General features: G+C 51.8%; 6 protein-coding genes across 6 annotated transcripts; 4 read left to right on the top strand and 2 right to left on the bottom strand.

Annotated features, from left to right (window-relative positions):
* Positions 1-68: 68 nt before the first annotated feature.
* Positions 69-697, top strand: STEHIDRAFT_157923 (uncharacterized protein; the record flags this gene model as incomplete). Its single annotated transcript, XM_007305317.1, has 3 exons — positions 69-129; positions 202-290; positions 437-697. 3 exons carry the CDS (start codon positions 69-71, stop codon positions 695-697), a joined length of 411 nt encoding a protein of 136 aa, XP_007305379.1.
* An 849-nt stretch (positions 698-1,546) lies between these two features.
* Positions 1,547-2,621, top strand: STEHIDRAFT_111889 (uncharacterized protein; the record flags this gene model as incomplete). Its single annotated transcript, XM_007305316.1, has 3 exons — positions 1,547-2,121; positions 2,311-2,369; positions 2,485-2,621. 3 exons carry the CDS (start codon positions 1,547-1,549, stop codon positions 2,619-2,621), a joined length of 771 nt encoding a protein of 256 aa, XP_007305378.1.
* Positions 2,622-3,540: 919 nt separating this feature from the next.
* On the bottom strand, positions 3,541-5,686 carry STEHIDRAFT_60059 (Di-copper centre-containing protein; the record flags this gene model as incomplete). The annotated part of the gene is made up of 8 exons (XM_007305196.1): positions 3,541-4,208; positions 4,275-4,430; positions 4,500-4,546; positions 4,616-4,676; positions 4,719-4,807; positions 4,888-5,246; positions 5,321-5,511; positions 5,581-5,686. 8 exons carry the CDS (start codon positions 5,684-5,686, stop codon positions 3,541-3,543), a joined length of 1,677 nt encoding a protein of 558 aa, XP_007305258.1.
* A 3,505-nt stretch (positions 5,687-9,191) lies between these two features.
* STEHIDRAFT_157920 (uncharacterized protein) lies at positions 9,192-10,428 on the top strand (the record flags this gene model as incomplete). The annotated part of the gene is made up of 4 exons (XM_007305315.1): positions 9,192-9,583; positions 9,642-9,873; positions 9,941-10,135; positions 10,225-10,428. The coding sequence occupies 4 exons, from the start codon at positions 9,192-9,194 to the stop codon at positions 10,426-10,428; spliced, it is 1,023 nt and encodes a 340-aa protein (XP_007305377.1).
* A 2,435-nt stretch (positions 10,429-12,863) lies between these two features.
* STEHIDRAFT_122262 (uncharacterized protein) lies at positions 12,864-16,186 on the top strand. The gene is made up of 3 exons (XM_007305314.1): positions 12,864-14,827; positions 15,205-15,310; positions 15,455-16,186. The coding sequence occupies exon 1, from the start codon at positions 13,249-13,251 to the stop codon at positions 13,717-13,719; it is 471 nt and encodes a 156-aa protein (XP_007305376.1). The 5' UTR covers positions 12,864-13,248; the 3' UTR covers positions 13,720-14,827; positions 15,205-15,310; positions 15,455-16,186.
* A 1,252-nt stretch (positions 16,187-17,438) lies between these two features.
* STEHIDRAFT_157917 (uncharacterized protein) lies at positions 17,439-20,402 on the bottom strand (the record flags this gene model as incomplete). Its single annotated transcript, XM_007305313.1, has 2 exons — positions 17,439-17,723; positions 18,537-20,402. The coding sequence occupies 2 exons, from the start codon at positions 20,400-20,402 to the stop codon at positions 17,439-17,441; spliced, it is 2,151 nt and encodes a 716-aa protein (XP_007305375.1).
* Positions 20,403-20,919: the final 517 nt, after the last annotated feature.

Genomic DNA, 20,919 nt, shown 5'->3' with positions numbered 1-20,919 from the left:
AGAGATAAAGTATGGAAACAACCCATAAGATTCAATGCAAAGAGGAGGACCCCTTATGGTCCAATAGGATGCACAATGAGGAGTGGTCGATTATACGAAGCGCCAACGAAGCGCCGACCACAAAATCGGGTGAACCCGGACATTTGCAGCGGAGATTGGAACGTTGATATCAAAGTTGTTCTCTCACGCCCTCCGCACCAGAAAAGATCCTTGTCAATAATGCTCTGCTCACGCAGATATTGTCTCAGCCTCGGTCGTTGCATGTCTCTCACCAGGCTTTGCAGGCTAAGGTTCGTCATCGTTCATATCCTCCGCAACTCCATCCCCATCCCCTACTCTAGAAACATTGTCACCCATTATACCATACCATGTATGGTTCTTATTACAACCTCTCATCTCCAAGCATGCATGCTGACATGGCTTGTGACGCAATTAGCTCAATGGCCTCAGCAACCCAACATCCCCGCCCGTGAAACCATCTGCTGGTCCTATCCCTCTTGCCTTGGACCTGCTCTCCGGTCCTCCTTCGAGTACTTTTTCTATTCCTACTCTGCCCAAGATGAACGAGTTGGCTGCTGCCGAAGCGAACGGGGTACTGACGGACAAGCAGAGGGAGAAGTTGTTGTACCACGGGAGGGTCATGTTGACGAGTGAGTTCTGCGCTCCTTTGTTTCTCTGCCTGGCGGGTCATTTTTAGATTGTTACTGTACTTTTTCGACCAAGTGTTCGTGGGAGAATTATGTCAGCCGTGACCACCGCTGGGCCACGGTTCGTTCGGGCGGGCCACGCGTGACGAACAAGCGGAATTGTTCGCATTAGTTCCCAAAAATTGAATTTTGGGCGATTTTCAGCGCAGATTCGTCACGATTTTCTGTTCGTGAACCCGTGTGTATGCGTGACCCCGGGACCAAAACTGTTCGCCGACGCCCTCTGCGTGATGCGTGACGAACACTTGGTCGAAAAAGTACAGTATCGTGTTTCGATTTATCGTTGTGGAGTACGCATGCTGTCTATGTCGGTGCGATGTAGGCGTGTGGTTCGGCAAGGCATAGTCTTCTTGTTATGCGGCGGTGCCACAGTGGCTCATGAGGAGCAAGGACCGCATTCCCTGTGCCCTAACTTGCTTTTGTATTTTTTTTTCTGGAAGACTATTACTGCATGGTCGCATACATTTCTGTTTTTCGTTTCTGTCTATGCATAAACGGGTATCTTTCCCATTTTTCACGGTGAACGTCTCGGTATAGGCCTCAGATGATATCTTGTCATCTACGTATAACGTTTGTGACGTTCTGCAATGCGCATACGTCATGCGAACTATGGGCGCTATATTTTTATCGTAGTCTTTTCCTCAGGTCACCCCCGCAGGTTGGCTCGAAGAACTTCTCATACGCCACACTAGCCCCTATCCACTTCGTTGTGAACTTCGCCGTGTGGCGTATTCAGTTCTGGGATACCATCCCGTCTCCTCCTCTCCTCTATCTCAAAAATCCTCATACTAACCACAAAACCGCCTCCTTTTCCCTATACTTAGCTTATCCCGACCAACATGGTATGCACTCTGACCCCCTCCAATAGGGGCACCTCCGACCCAAGCGTTCGCGGTCCCATCATCCCCTCTCGGCTCCTCTCCTCCTTCAAGTCCCGCAATGCCATCGGAGCCCACTCCGGCTCTTACTCCATCTACCGTGCCCTCGCCATCGCAATGGGCGCCCTCATCCCGACACACAAGTCGGACTACCCCAAAACCGAACCACCCGTCGAGATCCCGCCTCAGCCCTCTTGGTACGACCCGTCCAAGATCGTTTCCTTTGATCTGTGGGGACACTTGACGCCCCAGGTATTCATGCACGAGTCGGACGGGAAAGAAGAGGGCGGGTTGGGGTTGGATGTGAGGCCTTCTACTGCGGTGACGGATGCGCATATTAAGATGAGCGAGATTGGTGATAGTGCGCGCAAGGGTGAGATTCCGGTAGATGGGAAGACCGTGTTGAAGAGTGAGCTGTTGAGGAATCCAGATGGGTGCGAGAATACGGAGGAAGATCCTGGGGTGGTGATTAGGGTCAGTAAGGCAGCGGTGGAGCCCATTTGGTGGTTGCCTGGCGTTGCGGACAGGTTTGGGATGTGGGTCTTTACCCCCTTTTTTTTTCTCCCTTCGTGTTAGGTGGGATATCGATTTGCTGACTGATTTTTGTATCTCTTATTAGTTCTGAGTTGCGACTCTTCTTCTTCTTCTTTTTTTTTTTACGAACGCTTGAGTCGTGGTGCAGTGTGACGTTGCGTGAATGCTGATGTGTTTGTTGTGTAATGTAGGAAAAATGACGCGACAGTGGGCAGTGGGATCCCGATCTTGAAGCGATATGGTCTTCCGGGTACGTCCCCTTTCTCTTTTTCTCCCGTTTTTCATCCAGGTCGCGTTCGGTTCGCTTACTATTCTTCACTGTTGATTGTTTCACTCGTTTCTGTTCTCTCCCTCGACTCGTACAGCCCACCTCATCCCTAAGGACTCTCGCGTAGAGATCGACGCGAAGATAGCCGCTGGGTACTTCACGAGCGGGAAACAGCTTGCCGAAGCCGATCTTATCAAGACTGTAGGAAGGACGTGGGAGGAGACGGAGCACTAGATACATGTGCTCTCGTCAACCGCTTTCTTTTCCAGCTTCTCGGATACCGTCCGGCTGTGAAATGAACGGGGAAGTCAATGTTTGAGAGGAATGGGGGATGGTATCAGTCATATTTTCTTGCTTGTTCTGCTCTGTTCTAATCTGTTGAACAACTTCATAAATGTCTCTTCTTTTAATGCGAATCTGTGGTTTGGGATTTATGTCAATTTTGCGAAATATAGTTGGCGTTGATCATCTCGTCTGTCATAAGTTCAAGCAGACTGGTCACTGTATCTCGGAAACAACTGCCACACTGCAAGGTGATTGTCATATAAGTACATAAGGGATAAAGTCCATATTAGCTCGCACGTATTGTAAGTAGTTTTTTTCTCTTTTATTCTATTTCTCGTAACTGGGGAAGTATATCTGGATTTAATCAGCTATGGTTCGTATTCGAGAGTACCAGTCATCAGAAACATGAACGGAATTGGATGGCATCGTGACGCAAACGATAAACGCAACACGGAGAATTAAGGAGGAATTTCGCATGCAATTACTGGAGACATTCGTCGGTAAAGAAATTCAGGATATGGGATCCTATATAATCAAAGATTGATATTGAACTGTTGATCGCCAACCAATGCCTATAGAGGAAAAACAATCACAGGTCAGATCCGATATCACGCATTTCTGAGACTCGATATCTCTAATATACTTGCCTTCAAACAGATCCTCCAGGTTTACCAACTGTTACATCTTGAATAGGCTCCACCTTGCCCCTTTTGTGGTGCCCAATCATTCCTGTCTTGCGCTTTTTGCGCGAGGCTGACGAACCGGTCGCTACTGGTTCTGGAATTGGCTCCTCTAGTTCGATGTCCGTCACTAAGACCTCCACTTTAAGGGAGGGGATAACCGCGGGATCCACTGTTGTGTTGTCGTTCTAAATTACTATCAGCGTATGCTTCCTCGAAATCGTGCCGATATCGAGATACGATGACAGCCACATATTTTCGAAATGGGAGGAACATACCTTTACCACTCTCCACGCTAAATTCTCCTTCAAATACTTCGTCACTTCATCTCTGTGGAGAGACCCTAGCCACGTCACGATGGAGCTCGTCAAGTGCACGAACCCTTCGCAAATCACCGCCCCATCCTGCTGATTGGTACAATTCACGCACTGTGCCGTGTCGGAACTGACGAACACAGAGTGCGCGCCTACGTATGTGGTGCTTCGGCGGGTCCACTGCCCAGGGTCATTTTCGTTGTTACCCAGAAATATGAGAACCGAGAACGAGGATCCTAGGGCATACTTCTCGACGGTAATGTGGGCGGTCCAGTCCTTGTAGACAGTTCCTGCGTCAGCTTGGCCGCTGCTTCCGTGAGCCTCTGAGCTGAGCTTGTGGAACCTGTCGCGTTCATGCTGTTGATCGCCGTAGAGTCGATCGACGGTCTCCCGAATATAGTGTTTCACCTCATCTGGATTGTCCAGATCGAGGTCGTTATACTCCGGATACGAATAGTTGAAGGCACCGGTATCACGAGTGTCAGCAGAGATCCAATAGTTCGGAGTAACACCATCGGAAGATTTGATAAATGGAGTGAGTGCTAAAGATGAAGAGCCCATATAAATAACGGAACTTGGGAGGAAACCAGAGAATTTTGATAACTGACGAGTTTTATCGTTGACGGCGGTCCAAGGAGGAATGTCTACAGTTCCGTCGTTATCGGAAAACCCCTCTGTGACCCAGGTCTCGGGATGCAGAGAGGACCAAAGCTGAAGTATGCGATCGGTATTCACATGGTGAAGCCAGAATAGTGGATCAAAGCCTATTCCATTCGCACATAATACTTGAGTGAGAAGATACCGAGTATGCTGACCAGATGAAAAAGACTCACCAGCTATAGCAGTGTCTGCCATGTGGCCACCGACACCACCGACGACGCTGTAAGATAATATATTTAGGTACCTGAAGTAGTCAAGGCAGTAAATGAACCCTTGACCGGATGCTTACATATGAATAGTGTCGTGGATGGTCTCCAGACTGTTAGCGCTATGGTTGTGGCCTTTGTCGTCTTCGTCTTCGTGGTCAGGGTCCCCCTTTTTCCTGCCTTCACGGAGATGATGGCTAAAATGATGCCAAGCGTCCAATTGGAACATATGGAAGACCTTGTCCTTAAGATCCTTTCGGCCTGCCTGTAGAGTACTGAATTGTTTTCCATACGAGAAATAAAATTTATAATGATCATCAACATTGTGGAAATAGCATAAAGAAGAGATACTAACCTAACGAGATCCTTAACGTCGCTCTTCGCCTGCGGAGAGTCAACAGGGAAGGGATGACGCAAAGTCGTGCGCCATTTGATAAAGTTTGGCCCCAATATGCTGAGATCGATGCTCTTGGGGAACGTAAAGCTCAAAAAGGGATTCGGTACCATGGAGGTAGTAGTTTTATGCCCAGCGATCTCCGTCTCCGGCGTTATGATCTCGACCGTCTTGTCCAGAATGACCTCCTTAGGTGGGACTGCATCGGACGCCCAGTCCCAGTAAGGTAAACGGAGTTGTATTGCTTCCATTCTCCAGCGGTTCTTTGTATCTCCGTGATAGAGATTCGCTATCTCGAGGGCCTGTCTCTGGATTTCTTGCTGGTCACAGCGAACCCTCGTCAGTGAATGTACGTAAATTATGTGGTTTAGCAGGGGTGACCGGTGGGACGAACCTCAAACAGGGAAAGGTAAGGCCTATGCCAAGTGGGGAAAATCACAGAACCGTGACAGCAGTAGCCTTGTTTCACCTCCTCCTCCTCCGCACCCTTACCCTCACCCGGCCATCTAATATAGGGCCGACCATGTATAGCTGCGAGCTGGTAATATGACATCGGATCGTCCGGGTCCATCTCCATCATCCGAGCTGCACCACCAAGTAAAGACGACAGGTGAGCGTGAGAGAGCAACGTCTAATAACTAATCGATAAATTACTTAGCGCTTGTATAAACAGAGAGAATTGATGTATGTTCTTCACGAAGTCGCAGATGTTAAGGCGATTGGGAGCCTGAGGACCGCGAGTGGCGATAACGAGAGACATGGCTAACTTTGATGAACTCGTGAGATATGGGATTTGATGTAGCTAGGTCGGTGATTTGAGACAAGGATAACACCACCTTATATACAAAAATCCTCGGTGAGCAGCTCCATTTGAATAATATAATAACCTTTGAAACACAAGCACGAATTCGCCTCTGTGCCATTCCTTGAACATACAAGCTTCCGAGCCGAGATGGAGCACAGCGGCGGAAAGCAGACTAAATGGATCTCTTCCAAGTACTCGTATCGCCTCCGAGACGAAATATAATTTAGTCAACACTTCCGATAAATCATTGATGATGGGCTGAAGCATATTTCTTGATGATGAAAGGGACAGGGGTCCACATCGATAGAGGTTGATTAAACGTGATTTAAAATGGATGCTCCTTACCTGGATACACATTCATGATTTCTGGCTGACGTTTGAGAGGCACTATCGTAAAACGAAGGGCGAGCAATGTAATATTTTGTTCTTCAGCACCATGTCTCGAATAGAGGGTGGCTAGAAAGAGAAAAGAGATAGTATTAGTCGTATGCAATATTTTTGCATGTCATTTATGAATGTTACTTGAGCATACATGTCATGTATTCTGGCCCGAAAAACAGCTAAACGGTCTCGAAAAGCGCAGAGAGATTCACGCCGTAACCAGCTTGAAATGAATCACCGGGCTCCGACCTTCAACTTCAGGAGACACGAAAAATGATGATCGCTAGCGGTACTTGAAATGTTTTTCGAAACATGTAGTTTCAATTGAGTCTCCCGATAACGGAGGTTAGTTCGGCCGCGACGCGGTGGCCAACAGTGGATAAAAGGGACCTAAGTAAGCGAAATATTGGTCATCATGCATAACCAAGCAGAATGGATAATAGACACGACAGCAAAAATGGAAGTGAAGCGCAGTTACATCGATCCTTTTTTTTTTCCAAAGCTATTATCAGCATATACTCAAGGCACTCTCCGGATTCCGGGTCGACTAGATGGGGTCTGTAGACTCGATTCAGACTACAACCGGTCTGCTATCAAATGAAGCCCGGCCTTCGAAGTCGCTTTGTACTCGTATCCTACTCGTGATTGACGTCCTGTCTGCGTTAGATGTTGAGCATATGAAAGAACTCCGAGTGTCCTTGTCCATCGAGGATCAGCGCATGGACAAATTTTGATGAGGCGAATTGTGGTTGAATGTAGAAAGTTATATGCGAGTACAATTCGATGACCGTAAGGCATCACTCACAACAGTAGTATCTCCTGCCTTACATCTCCGATGCTCGAATTGATACAAGTGAAAGCCAAAGTGGAGGTACCATTCCAGCTTTTCTTTTTTCTTTTTTCTTTTTTCCTTTTGTTCTTTGTCTTCCCTCTTCAGTATTGAACATTCGTTTATATAGCCATGCTCTCGCATAGCCTGGACACGATTCCCCATCAAATTAAGGTCATCTAGTGGTGAGATAAACTGGTACTGCGCACAGGTTGCAAAAAGAACTAAAGATCCAAATGTTCGGCAAGGCTCCGCACTACTCAATACTAGTCACTCGCTGTCTTTGTGCTGCATGGCTCAGTTCAACAAGAAACTCCATTTTTTTCTTCACAAAAAGATGCAAGGGGATATATGCTTTTGATTTTATGCATTGACCGAGCCTTAAACTTCATTTTAATCCTTGCCCATTTGCACTGGCGAGTGCTGAGCTGCAGCCCAATCGCAGCCTTTGTAGTTCGCGTGGCAGATCCGTAAATTGCCGAGTCGTGACTCGTTTTGGATTTCGTCTGTGCGCAAATCTCAGACTTCGTTCTCTCTCGCCACATCATCTAGCTGTAGCTCTCCTCTCCTCGAACTCTGTCTCGTTCTCGGAGCTCATAAGCTACGCGGATATAGTATCCTTACTGGAGATGTGTCTTTATTTGCTTCTGTCTAGCCACTCATGCTGCCTGTGTGCCTTGAGAAGTCTGGGTTTTTTTAACGGGTACGATCTTGGCATTAGTATCTACTGTGGCGAAAAAAGTATTGCCCAAAATATATCAGCGTATACCTCAGCGGAACTCATCCAAATGGGAAACATGTATATATAAAAGATGTAACTTACCATATACATGTGAACACCATGATGTGGATGACATATATTTATCAGTTGGTTCCTGAGATACAGAGGGTGTAAGTCTCACAGGGGGATACAACTTTTGGGAATTCATAAGATAATACCTTGCTGGACATAGCCCATGAAAGTACTCTCAAATAAAAACACAGGACATATTTTTTCGTGAGTTTTGGTTGAGCGGTTGAGTTGCTACGCACTGTGCAAGGTGGCGGCTTTTAAGCAAAAATGGGCCACTGGCACAAGTGGCACGAGAGGGCAACTTAGATGGCATACAGGAAGTCAACGACTCATCCAAAATGTGCGAAAGAATATGGCCTCTGATCGTATTTGAGAGTACTTTCCGGGACTGTGTTGAGCAAGATATCACCTCATGAATTCTCGAAAGTCATATCCCCCTACAACACTTACACTCTTCTGTATCTCAAGAACCGACTAATAAATCTACATCATTCACATCATGGTGTTCACATGTATACAGTAAGGTACATCTTTCATATATACAGCTTTCTCATCCGACTGAATCCCGCTGAGTTGTGGACCGAAATATTTTGAGCAATACTTTTTGTCGCCACAGTATACTTGTCTAGCCAGCTGTGGTTGCAGCACCGAAGGCATTGCCGCTACGATCACTCTATTTATCGTTGGTACTGACATATGGTAGATCACTCTTTGAAAAGCACTGTGCGTCATTCCGGCAGTGCTATCTTTGACGTTCATGTTCACTCTAAGTATCTTCTTGGCTACGGACGAAACCCGCTGACTTTTCGCATCCAATGCATGCTTATACCACATAGTCCCTTGTTCGAAGCAGTGATCGTCCTCAGATCAATGCTTTGTTACCGTAGGTCTGGTGCGTACTAGCACTGCGACAGTGCTTCATTCTGTGACTCGTCAACGCATCCGAATTACTGTTGTATCTCACAGTAGACTCCCTGTTCTGCCGCTTTCTAATTGTTCATTGAATCGGCAACTTTGTCACTGGGCTGATATGCTACTCATATGGAAGTATACACAGCCATGCACGCTGTCCTGTTATCTAGTGTGTTATTCTTGATACCATCATGCCGCCACACATTTGACTGTTTATCTATCACTCGAGCTTGGAAAATGACGCTCTCCATGGTAGATGACTCCAGCGAGTTTATATATGGTTTTCTCAGTGCCGTGAACGTTTGTCTCAATTCAATCACTTACAGAACCGAAACCATATCCCCAACCAGACCCCCGAGGATTCGCGAGAAAATCAGTTCCCTCCTCTCCGAATGCATTGCAGATATCGCCGCCACTCCCCCAGACCGACAACGCGACTACGAATGTCATTCTCAAAGTTTCCGAATTCACATCCGACCTATCTATGATGGTTTATGGCAGAGGTGATATGACCAGAGACTTTATACAGCGCAATCAAGCGAACTATGGCGTCCTTTACGGCCCCGGATTTCAGGCCGTACCATGACCGCAAAACTCGCTCTCGTCCCTCGTATCCTGGCGATGAAGACGGCGACCTAGATCTACTGGTGAAACCACTCGATCTTTCGGAAGTTCGGTACATGTTGAAGAAGCAGGTGTTTGCCATTTCCAAATGTGGCCTCTGCACGGTACTGACACTTCGAAGACATATCGACCGGGAGTTTCCAGGTCATATTCCCTTTGAGGCTACCAAAGAGATGCTCGACTCTTCGATCACGTTACGGGACGCACCCACTCGTGCCTGCTTCCAATCCACGTACATGACGCTCACGAACATGGTCGACAACTTGGTTATGGATCACTTCCAGCAGCTCACGCAATTTGAGACCCTTGTCGGGTCAGTTGACTCTCCCTCCTTTACATAGTTAATTGGCGAACTTATGCTTTCCCCACAGCCAACTCGCTCATGAAAAGCTGGCGGAGATATGGGCGAGTGCGTCGAACGAGGTGGAAAAGATACTTGCCCGAGAGCGGGACCCACTCTGGAGCCAGAACGATGAGTACTTCTCAGCAGAAAAGTTGAGATGGCTCGGGATTTACAAATCGAAACGCCACGAATTTTGGACACCGACACCTGCTGCGATGACTGATCCCCAAGCAGGTTGGGGGGGCAAGCACCTTTGGGTCGTTCGATGTAGCAGTTGACCCCCGGTCCCTTATACTCTCACCACCGATTGCCCCATCTTCTACCCAGCCTGGACGCAAATCTAAGTCAGGGCAATCTCACGTGGAAACGCACTACCGGACTCAGGCGCTGCAAGCTTTGGCCGCACTCGGATATCACGGAATTAGCGCCGCCGATTTCCATCGTCTTTACCCCGCCGACGAGTACGAAGAGGAACTGAAGGTCATGGCGGGCGTACGCGCCCATTTCCAGGTCGCATGCAAGGTGCGTTACGATAACCCGTCGTTTTCTTGTTTACATGTTCCTTGTCCTGATCGTATCATTCTCCCTCTCCCAGAGAATCATCGACCAAGTTCCCCTCGCAATCGAGCATGAACCAGCCTTTCGCGGACGGACTCCACGCCGCGCTCTTGGGTGTCCTGGACGTCGGATCGAAGGAGAAGATGGAGGCACTCTTGAGTGAGGACCCGTCCATTGCGAAGAGGAGGGAGGAGTTGAACGAGACGAAGGCGCGTTTGATAGACATCCAGGCTCATTTGGAGAGCTTTGTACTTTGAAGGGCGATTGTAGAGACTTTCTGCGTTCTTTCGTTTGATATGTGTATGGTTTCTGGGGTATCGCTTAGAGCTCGATAGAGATGGACCTCGAGGCCCGTGTTGTAGGCGTTCGTGTCTATGGTTGTAGAAATTCGAGCGAATTGGATGGAGTGATGTAGTAGTAATCGCCCATGCCGCGATGGATGAATCTAGGCAACAAGGCGTATGTAATCCAGGCTTTGAAATGTGTACGAGCGAAAAGGGCCCGAACAAGCTGAGCCATAAACTATGTAAATACCAATTTCGATGTGCGTTCGTGGAGCCAATGGACGTAAATGTAAAATAGCTTGCTCTAGAGAGATTATCATTGAGGTGGAGGTGCATTGCGCAAGCAATAGGCGTACGGAGGGCGTATATTATTGGCGCGCCCGCTATAGTAACGGCCCAAAAGTAGGTCAACGCAAGAGCGTGAAAATCTCCCGTATGGATGACATAGCGGCCTTTTCCATCCAAAAGGTAGAGCAGATAAAATCGAGGACAAGGGAAGACGTAAGGCTGCACGAGAAAAATGGAAAATTTACTTGGGGAGAGGGAGGGCTTAGCATTTCTCCGCCTGACCTCACGTCTGATCAGCCTGGCAGATTTCCGAGATGGGTTTTGCGGCGTGGAGGAGCTGAAATATCGGGTCAACGGCGGTTCTTTGGATGCGGACAATCTTTGGGAAGACTGATCGAGACAATTAGTGCTGATTTGGGACCAGGAAGGAAAAAAAGAGCCTACGGAGTTCACAGAAATGATGAGAGAAAAGTGAAGAACTACGGAGAAGAAAGACATACATGCTCAGAAATTGAGCAACTCCAGATATTCGATGGGGGATGCCAAGGAAAAGATGACAACGAACTGTTCATATCAACATCCCATCACGATGCTCTCGATTCTTGCCGAAACGAAACCACGCACGTAGAAAGCCTTGCTACCACGACCCCGAAGCCTCCAAGACGTATCGCGCTCTAGTAAGGAAGAACTAGGGTGCACCGAGATGTAGTATGAGTAAGGCTGAACCCATGAAGAATGGTTCTCATAGGAACGCAGACAACGTCATCCACTGTACCAGTGATGCGTGATGGAACCTGACGCAAGGCCGTGGATAACTGATTGTAGCATAGCCAGGTTAGGTTCCCAGTTCTGGTTGAAAAGAGACGAAAGCGACTTGTCCGTGCGGTTTCTTACCGTCCGATGTCAAGAAACTTTCCAGCGCCGTGCCAGGTTGTCGGTCGTGATGGATAAATCAACAATAGTTCAGATCACAGGAAATCGCCGACATCAATTCCGAGGACGAATAACGTTCTTACTTCTCGTGCCGGCGGTCCCTACCCGTCTCGCCGCCGCCACGACTGCGTTTGCGCCACCCCAGAGCTGTTGCCTTGTTCACCGCCGCGACGACCGGGTCAAACGGGTGACAAAGTGCAAGCGCCCGTCCGACGACCGTGGCATCCCGCACTTCCTCGTCCCTCTTCGCGCAACTTCTTACTCACCCCGGACCCGCCTCATCCATGCGCAAATGTCCATGTCCACGACGGTCGCACCCACGACCTCACAGCCCTCTCCAAACTAAGCCTGAAAAGCGCCCTATCGCGCCTCACGCGAACCTCGAGGCCAACAGCGCTTCCTCGGTGCCTATGCAGCCCGCTTCCCAGCGGGCCCCCACCACGCCGAACAAGGCAGCGCAAGGTCGATTCGAGGTCAACTGAACATTCATACGATGCGTCGTACGCTCGCCGTGACGTGAGCGGAAGGCCGACATGCCTTCCTCTCCGTATCTGCTGACAGGACCACGCCGTTGTCGTGCCTCGGAGGTCGGGCGAGGGTGAGCGTGAATGGCCGCGATGTGCTGGGCACATCAATGGGGGTGCGGACATCGTGTGGGTGGAGGTGCTTCTGCGAATGCATGGGCTTAGTGGGTGATACTGCGACCGAGAGTCCATGGGCTTGGGTGAGACGGGAAAAGGAGAGGAAGCAGCGCTGTGTACGTGCATCGAACGAATGGCCTGGATGGCGTACGGGTTTGCGCAGAGACGAACGGGGGAGGTATGGCCGGCCGCACCAGGTCACAGTGGCAAGAATAGTCGGTGCGCAGGTAAAGGCGTTGTGGCCGTTCGATCTCTCTTGATGGGGCATAGGGGGGACAGCGGTAACGTCGGGTGCAGAGGTGCCGTTGGACTAGTGCATCCGGATGAAGAAAAGGTCGGTCAAATATAGGCGAAGACAGTATCAAACGGAAGAAAGCCAATGGATCACTGAGGACATAGATGAAGAACCTACGAGCTGAAGAGAGGTTGTACTAGACTGATAGACTGAACGAACATCAATACGCAAAAGAATCAAAAAAAAGAGAACTCACCTAATGACGCTCCAAGACTAAGTCAGAACTTGCACTTCCCCGCTCGGGGCGACGAGATTCAACAGCAGTATATTGACATCGCAAGCATAGAAACAACACGACAGAACACGATGAGCTCGACAACGACTGGCAGGGTAAATGAACTGGTGACCGAGAGGATATTGGGCATAAGGAGGATATTTAGGAAGCATAGCATAGGAGGGGTAGCGCTATATGTATACTGAGTATGTGCATAGCCGACTAATTAGACAAAGAACAAAAACACTTCATATGCGTACATTTTCTTCGAGCCGACTCTAATCGACGTATTCGTACAACCAACGCTATTGTAACACCAGGATGAGAGAGTTTAAGACCATAGGGCACAACTGAGAAACGAAACGGGATAAAGATCAAAGCAAGCAACCGACCAAAGAAAACGCACAAACTTGAACCAGTCAATGAGCGAGACCCAGCTCAAACCCAACTCTTCAACTCGATTCACCACCGCTCCCACTCCCACTCCCGCTCTCCCTCTTCACCACCGCCTGCTTCTCCTCCGCCGCCTCCACAGCCTCCAACAAGTCCATATCATCGTCATCCAACCCCTCACCATCGCTCCCACCTCCCCTCCCACCCGCAGAATGTCCCAAACTCGCAGGCCCGTTGCTCGCCGGCAAAGGCGAAAGCGGATCGTCCTCATCCACGAGCTCGTCCACGTCCACATCGATATCGTTATCGTGGTCATTCTCCGCCATCCTTTCAGCCGTACCACCATTAGTTATGGCAGCAACACCGACACTCATACTTCGACTCCTCTGCTGTGCTTGTTCTGCTTCGGCCCCATCCACCGCCGCCGCCATCTCCAGATCGATATCCAGGTCCAAATCATGCCCGTGCCCGTGTGCGGCCTCACCTACATCACTTCCTGAACCTCGAAGGGCATGACTCGGTAATGCCAACACGTCTTCATCCGGCTCGCCCTCCGCATCCTCCTCTTCCTCCGTCCACGGGCTCCTCTTTTGACCATGGGTTATCGCATGAGCAAGGGGCGGCGAATCTTCTACGAGGGCTAACAATTCCGGGCTCGAGATCTCCATCGCACTGCCGCCACCTCCACTGCTCTCTAACTTTGGACCGGTCACAGGCGAGACGGACATCTTCGCCCTCTGTCTATCTCTCGGTGATAGTGTAGAAGGGAATCCAGGGGCCGACTTTGACGTCTTCATGCCTACGCCTCCGCCGCCCGTGGCTCTCGACTGAGCTTGAGACCGTCCATAAGCATCGTCCCGATCACGATGATCTCGCTCTCCTCTCCAGTCGTCCCTTCTCCTTTCTTCCCAGACTTCTCCTGTTGGCCGACCCACTCCACTCCCAGCATGCCCAACCCAGTTCCGACTTGACAATCCACCACCCCCACTGACACCACCAGGATCACCACCACCACCCCCAGGCGGCGGCGGAAGAAGCACCGTATCCTGCCTCATCAACTGCCTTTCCCTCTCCCTTTCTCGCTCCCTATCCTCCCGCCCTCTATCCCTCTCCATTCTCCTCTCCCGCTCCCGCTCGCGTTCCCGTTCCCTCTCCGTCCTATACTCCTCCCTCTCCCTCTCAGCCCGAAACGGCGAAACTCCATGCGGATGACTCTCCCTGAACCCGTTCATTCCTCCTCCTCTCTCACCTCCACCTCCACTGCCAACGTACGTAGGACTCGAAAACGCCGATGGATTCATCGCCGTCTGCGTCGGGCTCAACCCCGGATGCATCTGTCCCTGTCCCTGTCCCGACCCTGCACCCGCACCCGAACCTGAAAAGCTCATATTCGGCATCGTCCCTTGCGGGCCCAACCCCCCAACACCAGCACCGCCGCCGGAAAAGGACCCAGTCGGGTGCGAGCTGAGGGCGGAGAAGGATTGGGAGTGGGGGCGGGGGAAGGATTGGAGTTGGGATTGGGAGTGGGCGAGGGGGTCGTTCGGGGTTGTGGTGGTGGAGGAGGGGATGGTCCCGCGGCGTTCGAAGCGTTTCATTTTTTTGCGGCAACTGAGGAGTAGGTGGAGATGAGAGATTGAGGTCAGTCATTTGGTTATTCCAAATGAATCAGAGAATTCGCGAGTATTTACAATACGACTATCTACAAAGGAACGTGGCAAACACCACAGGCGCAGACTCGACTGTCGCAGACGAACCTAAGAGCTCTGCTTATCCGCAATGCGAATATATGCGCAATTATTCACCAACATCAGAAGTGGGAGATATCTGTTTTCGTGCATCACGAAGCGGAAAATATCGACATCAAGGACATGCGTCTGATCTCTCACATCACGACTTACGCTCAACAGCCGAGAACCAGCGAGTCTCGTTCGACATCCACAGACGAGACACTCAATCAAAAGAAGAAAGATGGGGAGACGACTCACCGATCACATACCGTCCCAGGCCCCTTCGGCCCCGGCCCCCACTTCTCCACACACTTCCCGTCCTTATACCGCCCCGTCTCGCCGCATTGACGGCACGTTCTTTGACCTGCGATGATTCAACATGTCGTCAGCGTAAATCCCGCTTAACCCTTCAACCTCAATCTCAACTCCGACTCCGGAATCCAAGCATCACCCAACCCAAAGACCAACAAACCCATCCCTACGTCCAGACTGAAATCAAAAAACGCACCTTTCTCGTTAACCCCCGGAAACCCCCCAGGCGGCAACCCCGCCGCCGCCGCCGCCGCCGCATGGCTCATCTTACCCACTCCCACTCCCCCTCTTCCTCCGACTCCTACATCCATGCCCATCCCTACTCTTCCGACTTCAATGCCCCCTGCACCTGCGCCTCGTCCCATGTCCAACCCACCCCTTGTTTCCATCAAGCCAGATCCTAAAGACTGCGAATGCATCAACGGCTGCGACTGTGACTGCGATTGCGAACTCATCATTCCCTGCGCTTGGGCTTGCTGGGGCGATAACATCCCATGCGAAGGAGAATGCGAATGGGGAGAAAGTCTTCCGTGCTGTCCGGGAGATAACTGCGAGATCTGCGAAGGATGTCCACGAAGTGCGGTCTGAGGCGAGAGAGTCGCATGTGAGGGGGAGGAAAGGGGACCTTGGGAGGGTGAGGAGCCGGAGCCGTGTTGGGAGTGTTGGGATTGGGATTGTGAGTGATGGGATTGTTGCGAGAGGGAGTGCGAGTGCGAGTGCGAGGGGTAGGTTGCGTGTGCGCGGAGGGGGTTGGCAGAGAGGGGGGCGTCTGGAGGTGGGGGGAAGGGTGTGTGTGGTTAGTACGAGGACGAGGGACGGATGGAGAGAGAGTAAGATGGAAAAGGAACGGCGGGCGAGAGGGAGTATATACGAAATAGAGTGAAGAAATGAACAGACGTCGTATATGAATATATGAACGACGACCAGCACAATCACGCGAACGTAAACGCATACATCTAGCACTTATATGCCTCCCGATCTGCGATTGTCCACGTTCGATTCGTACCCAGCGAATGACGGTTAGAACAGAACGCATATATCGCGTCTTCACCACCTGCCCTGCGTCCATCGTCCTCCGCCTCGTCAAAGAGGACGAACGGCACATAAAAACAAAACCACGCCGCCCAACATCGTTTGCCAAGATTCCCAAATCCACTTCCAATGCCAAACCAAACGGAAATCGGAAATCAGAAAGCAAAGACGAAAACATACCTTCCCTCCCAACCCCAAACACCCCTCTCGTCTTCACGCCCAACGCCTGTCCTTGTCCTTGTCCTTGTCCTGCACCACCAGCCCCTATCCCCGCTCCTCCACCTGTCCCTGGCCCAGCACCGCCAGCAGATCCAGGCCCGCCTCCACCAGAACCAGAAACAGGCCCTCCACCTACGTTCAACCCCGCCGCCCCACCCGAATACACGATCGGGTACTGATGCTGTCTCTCGCTTCTCTCCCTATCCATACGTTCACGGCTACGACCAGATGGAACTCCCTGTGATTGCGGATCGAGTTCATTCGGATTACGATCCCCTGCAGCTTCGAGGACCATCTCGTCGATATCCATGCTTCCGTCGCGACTCCGGCGAGGAGTTATACTCCTGCTGCGACTGTGACTGTGACTCCGACTTCGAGTGGGACTCCTGCTACGTTCGCGTTTGACTCCTCGGGCACGGGCGTGGGGACTCGATCCTCCCGAGGAATGCGGCGAAGCTCCAGCTCCGGCTCCTCCTGCTCCTCCAGGATGTTGTTGATGATGATGCGAAGAAGAAGAAGGTCTCGGAGCACGCATGATCACAGGCGAAACAGACACACTCGCTGACGCACGGGATGTCGATCGCTCCCTATCCCTGTACGCTCTCTCCCTTTCCCTTTCCCTCTCTCGTTCGCGCTGTAACATCTCAACACCCGCCCGGTAATCGATCATATCCACCCCCCTCTCGCGCGCATCCCTTTCTCTTTCTCGTGCATCCCTTTCCCTTTCCCTGCCTCCAGGAAACGCGGATGGAGGCTGCCCAGGGAACGCAGACCCCGGCATCGCCATCGACGAACCAGACGGATGTCCCGAAAGCGGCGTATTCATCGTACCCCCGGTCATCGTATTCGGGTTAATAAGCAAATGCGGATGCGCCTGAAGTTGTGCATGTCCATGTGCGATCGAGGTCGGTGTGTGCGCGTGGATGTGGCTAGGCGGCGGAGGCAGCTGTCCAGCTGCCACGGATAATGATCCTGATAACGGTAACGCTGAAGAAGAGGGAGGATGGGGGAATAGAGGCGAGGATTGATGTGAATGCGAATGTGAGTGTGAGTGTGAATGGGAATGGGAATGTGAGTGCGAGTGTGGGCGGGAGTGTACATGTGGGTGGGAGCGGGATGGGGGGCGGAAGGAAAGTGGCGAGGTTGGCTGTATTGAAGAAATTGAGAGCGGGTTGGAGTGAGAGTGAGAAACGGTCAAAGTCAGCATTACAGTTCTGTGTGGAGAAAGAAGGATGAATAATAAAGTGAAGAGATAGATAGAGAACGGGGAATGGAATGAATGAATGATGGACGCGTAGAGCGTCAAAAGGAAAGTTAAGTATTCCCTCAAGACAAGAAGATGGGTGGCTTGTCAACGACGACGAGCAGGAAGAATGAACGCAGAGGACGCAGAGGACATCGCGACGCATCGGCGGAACACCCGAAAAAAATCAGGATCCAAAATCATGATCAAAATCGCAGAACGCAGAACGCAGAACCGCGTAGAAGCGTCCAGGCGGACGCAACAGCGCTGAAGCCAACAAACGCAGTAGCACTGAGCGAAATACAAACGCAAACGCGAAAGCGCCCCGACGAACGTCACGATTAACGGCCAAGCATAAACGCCACGATCACGGCCAGACATAAACGCCACGATCACGGCCAGCCAATAAATCTGGAAAACGCATTCAAAGTCCAAGTCAAAGTCAAAGCAAAAAGATATCCCTGACATACAGGCCGACAACGCATGTGCCGACGCTAATGCGGATTAGAAAGACGAGATCGGTCGTGTCCACTGTCGGATGCATTCGAACGAACAGAGCCGAGCACACTCAGAGTCGAACGGAGTCGAACAAAAGCAACGCGAACACTCAAACGAGCAAGAGTCGCGCATCCCAACGAAACGCATTGGAACGCACTCGAGCGGAGAGTCGAGCAAAAATCAGCCTTCCTCCCCTCCCCTCTCCCCTCCCCTCTCCCCTCACCTCTCCAAAAGCGACAACGAGGACGAGCACGAAAAACGAAGATCATATAAATAAAGAACGTACCTCCCCCCTCATCCTCTTCATCGGCGGTTCTCCCTCCCGTCCCTCTCTCCCCTCTCTCCCACCACCATCTCGTGAAACCACACTCTCCGTCCTCTGTCTCCTCCCTCCACTTCCTGCTGCTGCTCCTGCTCCTGCTCCTCCTCCTGCTCCTCCTCCTCCTCCTGCTTGTGCTTGTGATTGACCTTGTAATTGCGAGCCACTTTGTGATTGTTGTGATTGAGCTAGTGCGGAAGACTGTTGCGCCGAAGACTGTCCACTCTGCAACAAAGGCTGCGCCGGCACAGGCGGTAACGCCAACTGACTCAACGAGGCCGACGACGCCGCTCCTCCTGGTCCAACTCCAACTCCTCCTGGTCCATGTCCATGTGGGTGTGCGGAGGTATGACTTCGTGTCAGTGCGAGGGCGGAAGATGTGGAGGCGGATGTGGAGGCGGATGTGGAGGGTAGTCGCGGGAATTGAATCGTCGGTATCGGTCCCAGCCCAAGTCCTAATCCCCTTCCACCAACACCTGTTCCCATGCTTTCTGTCGCACCTTCAATCTCCCTCATCCCCCCAAACCCAAATCCTCCACCGAGACTAAAATTTGAATGAACACTCCCAACGGCACCAACCCACCCCCTCGCCTCGCCAACCCCCCTCTCCACCCCTCCCATCCATCTTTCTACTTCGGCCCACGCTTCACTTGCTGCACGGATGCGGGATTCATACGATTCCGTGAGTTGACGGGTGCGTGTTTCGTATTCGGCGCGGAGGTTAAGGAGGCGTGCGTCGTATGATTCGCTAGTTGCGCGGAGGCGGGATTCGTATTCGGCGCGGAGGTCTCGCAGACGTGAGGATTCGGAGGGTGCGGTGGCGGGGTGGGATACGGTTTCGCCTGTAGGTGAGGTGAGGGTAAGTACGCGAGAGGTGAGGGTGAGTAGGCGGAAGTGATATCGTGCAATTGCGATTGCGATGACGAGGGCAATATGCGATGAAGAGAGGGCAGTATGCGATGCAAAGAGGGCAGTATGCGACGAAGAGAGGGCAGTACAGAATGAGGATGAGGATGCAGAGAGGACAGTATGGGAAGATGATAGGATGAACTCACGTAGTCGAGTTTCGGAGGCCTCGAGCGCGGTTCTGGTGGTATGCAGTTCAGATTCAAGGATTGCGAGGCGGGCGATGATTTGATGGGGGAGTTGTTGTCTTTGTTCTGTTGATATGGATGCAGAAGGGGCGGGGGCGGAGGTAGGTGGCGGTGGCGCGTCGGTATCGATATTGGACGGTGCTGTTTCTTGTGATGCAGCCTCCGCACCCGTCTCCTCAGTTGTGGAAATGGAAGACGAAGGAACGACAGGCATAACACCCTCCGGAAACAACCCCACCAACTCCCTCACATCCTCACTCCTAGCCAACCGAGCCCTAAGCGTCTCCAACTCCGCTTTCAAAGATTCGTTCTCGGACAGGACAGTGCTGAGTATTGAAGCGAGTTGAGAGGGAGGCGTCGGTGTTTGTGTTTGTGTTCGTGTAGTGGATGAAGGTGGCGGTGGGTGTGAAGAGGAGGAGGGGATGGGATGGGAAGGCGATGCGGAGGAGGAAGGACGTGGTGAACGGGCGGGTGGCGACATTCGTGGACGGGAGGTCGAAGGTGGTGTTGTTGAAGGTCCAGCCTGAGTTATAGTAGAGGTGGCGGGCTCAAGCGTCCTCTGTGGCGTCTGATGTCTCGAAGTCGGCGTATGCGAAGACCGCGGCGGTGGCGGGGGTGGATTCATGGGCGACGAGCTCTTCGAAAGAGGAAGGGGCTTTGAATGGCCGTTTGGGAGCGGAGAGGGAGAAGGGAGAGCGAGAGCCGACGGGCCAAGGGGCTCCGGAGGCTGGAGAGACATCCCTTCCCTTGTTTTGCGTATGCTTATGGATGTGGATGTGGGCGTATGGTGCGTGTGTAGAGGGAGGCAGGCAGGGCAAACACGAGGAAGCGGGCAGGCTTTGAAAGCAAAGGGAGAGAAGCAGCAGGTTCAGAGTGGTCAGTCGCGCGGGACGCCAGCCAGGTCGTTATAAGACCATCGCTCGCTCACGGCCAACTACGCGCGGCGCATCCACGCGGTAGACGAAGCAAGCGGGCGCGGGCTCCCCCGACGTTGTTGTCCCAGTCGTCACCTGAGCCACGGCCCGCTATCATTCGTCAGTAAAGTTCGTGCCCGAGCCCTGGTTGGGCAACCCGTCGTTGGTCCAGGGGCGCCCCATGCCGCCCGCGCCTTCGCGTCATCCCGCACAGGCGCCGCAGATAGCACTAGCCCATCCCAGGCAATCACACCGGACGCTTCCGTCCTCGCGCTGCGCCGTGCGCCATGCGTCGGTGGCAACCGCCGTTATACACGCTCAGAACCCGCCTCCGCCCGCCCT

Source organism: Stereum hirsutum, assembly GCF_000264905.1.
Source record: "Stereum hirsutum FP-91666 SS1 unplaced genomic scaffold STEHIscaffold_9, whole genome shotgun sequence".
Classification (NCBI taxonomy): domain Eukaryota; kingdom Fungi; phylum Basidiomycota; class Agaricomycetes; order Russulales; family Stereaceae; genus Stereum; species Stereum hirsutum.
The sequence above is the reverse complement of the archived record's forward strand: the minus strand, read 5'-3'. Positions and strand labels throughout refer to the sequence as shown.